General features: G+C 45.0%; 1 protein-coding gene across 2 annotated transcripts in view; it reads left to right on the forward strand.

Annotated features, from left to right (window-relative positions):
- LOC110589699 (glutathione S-transferase omega-2) overlaps positions 1 to 6,659 on the forward strand; it is a 17,248-nt gene extending 10,589 nt beyond the window's left edge. For both annotated transcript variants that reach the window (XM_021700264.1, XM_021700265.1), the window contains 2 exons: positions 4,893 to 4,999; positions 5,994 to 6,659. In XM_021700264.1, coding sequence (XP_021555939.1) covers positions 4,893 to 4,999; positions 5,994 to 6,153 — 267 coding nt within the window. In that variant the 3' untranslated portion in view covers positions 6,154 to 6,659. The remainder of the gene's footprint in view (positions 1 to 4,892; positions 5,000 to 5,993) is intronic.
- Positions 6,660 to 7,016: the final 357 nt, after the last annotated feature.

The following is a 7,016-nucleotide window of genomic DNA, read 5'->3' on the forward strand; positions in this document are numbered from 1 at the left end:
AAAAAAAAAAAAAAGAAGATAGCAGGAGGGGAAGAATGAAGGGGGGGAAATCGGAGGGGGAGATGAACCATGAGAGACGATGGACTCTGAAAAACAAACTGAGGGTTCTAGAGGGGAGGGGGGTGGGAGGATGGGTTAGCCTAGTGATGGGTATTAAAGAGGGCACATTCTGCATGGAGCACTGGGTGTTATGCCCAAACAATGAATCATGGAACACTACATCAAAAACTAATGATGTAATGTATGGTGATTAACATAACAATAAAAAATTTAAAAAAAAAAGAATTTTCAGGATGGTCCTTTAAGCCCCAAAGGTTGACAAATTGCATTCTGAATCTTCATAGGGGACTCTAGGTCATAATTGATGAACAGCAGGAGGGGCGTGTTCTGTTCCAGACCCTACGTCGGAGGCTTCGTTCCAGAGGAGAAATGGTTTTTATATGTACTCCAAGTTTGTTTCTATTACCGTTGGTTCATTTTACAGGGAATCAGTTCATTCTCGTTAGCTCAACCTCAGCTGTACTTTGGTGTAACAGGAACCTGAAATTTGAAATCTTGAGAACCCTCTCTTACTTTTATGGACTCAGGATTTCTGCGCTGGAGTTGAGTACTTTTCTGCTGCTTCTGGAGAAGAGCCTGCCTTGCTCATGTATCGGCAGGTGGTTTTGTGTCCTTTGGGGGTAGGGGGTGGATTCTGCTTCTTAGGAACCGTTTCCATGAAGAAAAAAGTCTTTCTTTGTTCTCCAGCAAGGACAGCCAACGCCTCTGCAAGCCACCGGGCTGTCTGTCCTTGCAGGCAATGGCAGGGTGCAGGGCAGGGACCTCTCAAGGTTAAGCACAGTTAGTGAAGCTGATCCCAAGCTTCACTACCCAGGACTCTAGATGGAAGCTTTTCAGAATGCCTCGTGTGAGGAAGTCTGGGATTTGCTTCTCTTTATGATCTTGCTTCTCTCCCCAAAACCTTACAGATTTCTCTTACCTCCTTCCTTGGTGAACCTCCTCGGGGAGCCACGGCCAGGGCGCCTCACCACCGACGGCCACAAGGGGGAGCCCGACGCGCTTCTTCCTTCCACTGGCTCTCTGGCGCGAACCTCTCTTGGGTCCTCCTGGGGGAGCCCGAGAGGCCCTCGAAGAAGACAAGGGCCTCTTCCATCCGGGCTTTTTCATGTTCAGGGGCTGGAAATCCTACTGTCTTATTTTACTATTTATCCTAAAATCTGTCAGAGTAGCTAATTGGCTGTAAGCAAGCGACTGAGTTTAAACTGAGAACACAGGAGAACTATTTATTAGTAAAGTTGCCTGAAGACGTTATCAATGGAATAGAACAGGAAGGAGAGAATTTTGTAAAAATGTTAGTTTTAGTAATCTCTACCCACAACGTGGGGCGTGAACTCACAACCCTGAGATCGAGAGTCCCGTGCTCAGCAGACTGAGCCAGCCAGGCATCCCAGGAGAGAATTTTGATAAGGTTTTTTGTTTGTCTGTTTTTGTTTTTTGTTTGTTTTGTTTGTTAGTTTTTTACCATGATTTGTGTCTCATCTCCCAGTCTGGCAAAGCCCCTGTTTGAGAGAGAAAATAGGACTGAGGAGGGAGGGAGTTCTTACAGGGAAGCTCACAGCTGGGCCAGCCTTGGCTCCAGAGGGGCAGGGCTTTCGGAGTTTGCCAATTCTCAGCTTTTTGCTGATACTTAAATTTAAAGAACAAAGAATTCACAAGAGACTTGGCGAAGCTGCTGTGATTATAGAGTCCTATACTTACATATTTGAAGTTCAGCGACACAAGGGCTGGTTCTTTTTTTTTTTTTTTAAGATTGTATTTATTTATTTGAGACAGAGAGAATGAGAGAGAGCACAGGAGAGGGGGAGGGTCAGAGGGAGAAGCAGACTCCCCGCTGAGCAGGGAGCCCGATGCGGGACTCGATCCAGGGACTCCAGGATCATGACCTGAGCCAAAGGCAGTCGCTTAACCAACTGAGCCACCCAGGCGCCCACAAGGGCTGGTTCTAGTCTGGGAATAAGGAGAATGTTGTTTTTGGCTTAGCTCTGCGCTACCCAGAGAGCTCCTTTAACTCTCTGGGACTGTTTCCTCTCCTGAAAATGAGAGTCTGTGCTTCCACCTGAGAGGCAAGAATCAATCTCACCAGTATGTTTTCCTCTCCCCTTCAGCAGCCAGGAAACTCAAGTCAAATTCAAAACTTTATTTAAGGAACTCTGCAGGACCCTGGGCTTGATATCTTGATGTCATTTTCCTTCCTTGTTTTGACCTTCTGTTCTAACTTTTGTTTTCTCTGATCTTAGCGTTTTATTATTTTCCGTGTTTAATATTTTATGGTACACATTTTTTTTTTTACACTGCATCTCTAATCCCTTGTGTAATGAGCATGGTGTAAATAAATGGTAAAATGGGAGGGGAGTCCCACTAGAGGAGTTCCGGTGACCCCTCCCACACTGATGTTCTGTGATTCTCAAGGGAAAGGCCACTGCACAGGTCTGGAGGGTTATCAGGTTCACATGGAAGGGAGCGCTCCCACTGAGGGTCTTAAAGATTTCAAGAGGGGCCCTTGGGTGGCTCAGTGGGTTAAGCGTCTGCCTTCGGCTCAGGTCATGATCCCAGGGTCCTGGGATCGAGCCCCGCATTGGGCTCCCTGCTCCGCGGGAAGCCTGCTTCTCCCTCTCCCACTCTCCCTGCTTGTGTTCCCTCTCTCACTGTCTCTCTCTGTCAAATAAATAAATAAAATCTTAAAACAAAGAAGAAAGTCCGAGGGACTGTGACTGTGTATTTTGGAGTTGGGAGGGGCTGGCAGAGGGTAAGTGAGGTCTCATCCATTCCATGTCTATGCTCATCTTGACTTTTTATTGTACCGTGTACTTTCATAGGGCTTGAATTACTTTGAGTGTTTATATAAGAATTAATTGTATCTATAACATGTATATTAAAGACATACTTTGAGTAAATAAAAAGCTTTAAAAGTATATACTAAATAAATATCAATTACTAAGCAGTTATCCATTTTCAAAATACCACTTTACCAAAGGACCTATCATGGGTTCCAATAAATGTCCATATATGATTTGTTTTGACAAGGACTTTCCCAAGAACACTGGTGCTCTGTAAACAGAAGAGCTTTACTTGTTCCAGGGTTGGTTGATTTAGATTTCATTCTGATTTGTGCCCTGAAAGCCAATAATAAGCTGGAGATATATGTTTTGAAGCCAGTGGTAAAAGCTTGGGTAATTATTATCCATTCATGAACATAAAGAAGATTTGATGCTGTCTGGAATCCATAAAAACTGAACAATTTGTTCCTTTCTGATGTAAGTCAGATCTGTTTTCCTTATGCCTTAAAATAGCCTCTGTTTTGAGTTTTCATTGGCCAGATTCGGGTGGTTTAGTACCATCCTGTTAGTTTTCTTGAACAAAGTGATGCTACCTAAAATTTTTTCAGACTTCCAGGACACTAGTAGAACTCCCCCATGCCATATTGGGGGATAATGAAAACTTGGACTTTAGGGCAACAAGATTTGCTTTCTCTTCTGAGAAGGGTGGCAGGTGCGGGATCCCATCGATCTTTTCTGTCAGAGATGCATCTGCCCTCTGTAGATGTAAGCTTTGGACGTCTCTTTGCTTTCTCATTGTAAGAGCTTATGTTTACTCATGCATGATTACGTCACTCCTCACCATAACCTCTGAGGTGGGCACTAACTTACCACCATTGTACAGATGAGAAAGTGAGGCTTAGAGGAGGAGGTAGGTAGGTAAGTTGCCTGGGATTCCATATTGAATAGGAAGTGGAGCCTAGCATAGGACCAGGTTCGCCTGCTCCTGAGCTGACGTTCTTAACTACAACTGTAGACTACATCGGAGAGTTCATAAGCTGGAGTATGGATGATAGAGATAGGAATACAAAAATCCAGATAAAGGATATAGGAATCTGGCTCTCTAGCTAGAGGGAAGTATGTAGTTGATTATGAGTTATATGGGTCAAAGAGAGTTATTTGCTTGATTTAATTAGGTAATTGGCACTATACTTTTCTCTTTGGAAAAGACCTGGCTCAACAATAACCTCTCCTAGGCATTTTTGCTTGGAAAATTTTCAACTACTTTTTTTTTTTTTTTTTACTGTATTTTGGCTATCTGTTAAGAGTTTATCTGTTTGCTTTACACTTTACAGTCTATCTGTCTGGGTAAATCTGTCCCATTTGGTAATGAGAAATTCTATTTTAATGTAAAAAGTTAATAGTGTTGAGTGGCCAAAAAGTGTCGACAAGTTCGAAGAGCTCAAATAAAAAAAGAAAATATGATATAAAGACAGTGTTGAGATTTGAGGGAATCCACTAAATAGCATTTGCTCTTTCCTGCGTTAGTTTTGAATTGAGAAATAAGTCTAAAGAGGAAGACATATGGAGACCGTGGTATCCCCTTAATTATGGATAAAGTGGGTCCTGGAGAATGGGGATCACAACTGCAGCAAATAGGGTTGCTAACGAGGTCCCCTCCCTCTCAGTCATGGGCTGGTGTGGGGCAGGGCCCCTGTCTCCTGGGACTGAGCTCCTCCATGGAAAGCTTATCACTCGGAGGAACCTGTTCCAGGCTAAGAGGTCGGGGCTACGCTCCTTCTGCCTGGGTTTTCCTCCAGGTTCCCTAGTCAGATGAGCCACTCCGTTACTCCAGTGTTGAAAGAGGGGAAGACCTGAGCGTGGCTGGGAGTTTGGCCCTAACGGAAGTGGAAGAAACCTCAGGAAAAGGGCAGACGCATCGTGTAACAAATTGGAAGGAGTATCAGAGCCTTGGTTCTCCCTTTTTGGGAATCAATTTGATATTTATATTTAGCATCTCTAAATATGCCAGCAGGTAAGTAAATTAACTTGCTTTTGTTCTGTTTAAACTTTTAGATTCTTGGCTATCAGAACACCATCTTCTTTGGTGGAGACTGTATATCCATGATTGATTACCTCTTTTGGCCCTGGTTTGAGCGACTGGATGTATATGGAATCGCCGAGTAAGACCTTTGGCTATGGGATTGATTGGGTAACAAACAGAATGGCCAGCCATTCACTGTGGAAATGTAGGGATGTTTAAAGTAGAAGAAATTCCTCGGTGGACTCTGGGAGACCGTGTAGGGTTCCCAGGCAGAACACGGGCTTTGTTCCCATGATGCTCAGAGACGTTGAACTTATGTGGGCACCTGCTCTCCTCCCAGCCAGTCACAGGGTGGGTGCCGGACAATTCTGGTGCTGGGAAACCGGCTCCTGCCGAGAAAGAACTACATCTATACCCTCACAATGTGTGGACCCGAACCCACCCCAGCAGTGCTCTCCTGCATCTCCCACTTTGGCTGTCTCCGAAGGAAGGTCAGATAGAACATATTTAGATATTTTAAACTATGTCTCAACATAAACATGACCAAAACCTGTCTCATCTGGGGATGGAACACCGAACCATGGCCCGGGAACCCTCCCCTCCCAGATTTCCCACTAACCAGTTGTACCATCTTGAGCGAGTCACTTGTATATCCTGGACCTCCATTTCCCGATCCATCTTTGAAAGGGCTCGGTCAGCTCCATTATTTCAAGGTTTGATGATGGTTTTGCTGATTTTTAAAAAGTGTTTTTGGGAACTACTTGTCTTTACTTTTTTCAAACTCCCTTCAGTAAAAATCTAAGAATGACAGGGGGTTGTCTTTTTGTGGGTAAACAGTGAAGCACACACACTTTATTTCCCCAGAGCAGGCAGTCCACAGGTATTTTAACGGTGTTGTTTAATGGTGTTGTTAAAAGCAACAACTTCTGTAATTCAAAACACACACAACTGTTCCCAAAATAAGATTTTCCTCCTATATATGATCACGATCAGTTGATAATAAGGTAACTAAGATAACTTTACGGCCCAAATAAACCAACCTTTTGTGTCTTGTAACTCTAAAAAGCAATGCATGCCACGTTTCCCGATGGCCTCCCTTTGAGACGAGCTGACGCTTCTTTCCTGTCCTGCAGCTGTTTGAACCACACGCCAGCACTTCGGCTCTGGACAGCGGCCATGAAGCAGGACCCCACAGTGTGTGCTCTTCTCATAGATAAGAACATTTTCTTGGGCTTCTTGAATCTTTATTTTCAGAACAACCCTGATGCCTTTGACTATGGGCTAACTTGCTGAGCCTCAGTCCACCCCTTCACCATCCAGAATTCCCAAGCATGTCGTGACTCTGCATCAGGAATTGTTTTGGTGGGTCAGACAACCTCTGTTCGTTTTCTTTGAGGTTCCCAATAAACGTGGAGACAGAAAATGTATTCTTTCTGATAATCCATTTGTGTGACTCTTCTGGCCCATACCTTCTAACGATTCTCTAGAAATCTCTAGTGCCCAGTGCTAATGTCCAAGCACGTTTGGGAGCCTGGGAGCCTGTGTGCCTCCTGGCTCCTTGGCCTTTGGCCCAGTTTGACCTCCAGATTATTGGTGCTGATGCTGATGTGGGGGTTCAAGGCCTGCCCATCAGTGATGTTCATCACCACAGACTGGCACTGTCCACAACCTCCCTGGTGAGCTGGAAAGCTAGAGAAGAGGAGGAAGAAAACACTCCAGGTCCAAATCCTCTCCATTTGGCACATGAGAGCTGCTGTCCACATGGGCATGCATGAGTGTCATTCACGTTCCCACTTTGGCGTGGGCCTGGGAGACACCGAGGGTCTTATGACTGAAAGAATTCCAAAGCAGGAAATGAAACACCCATTTGTCCGCCTGGACTAATGACATCAGGATTTTCACCGGTGCTGTCAGGGCTCAGGATGGCTCACAAAATGTTCTACAGCCGACATCCTGCCTTAAAAAAATAAACATGCCCCAAACCCAGTCACAGGCAAAGGTCACTTTGTTGGATTTGCGTCACACACACTTTCAGTTTGTCCCAACAAATGCCTCTGGTTGCCGGCTGTGTACCAAGCCCTGGGCCCCGGGGGAAGCCGGTAAGGGCGGGAAGACAGAAATGCAAGAGCCCCTGGTCATTCCACTCATCTTGGTTG

Source organism: Neomonachus schauinslandi, chromosome 6 (assembly GCF_002201575.2).
Source record: "Neomonachus schauinslandi chromosome 6, ASM220157v2, whole genome shotgun sequence".
In the NCBI taxonomy this organism is placed as follows: domain Eukaryota; kingdom Metazoa; phylum Chordata; class Mammalia; order Carnivora; family Phocidae; genus Neomonachus; species Neomonachus schauinslandi.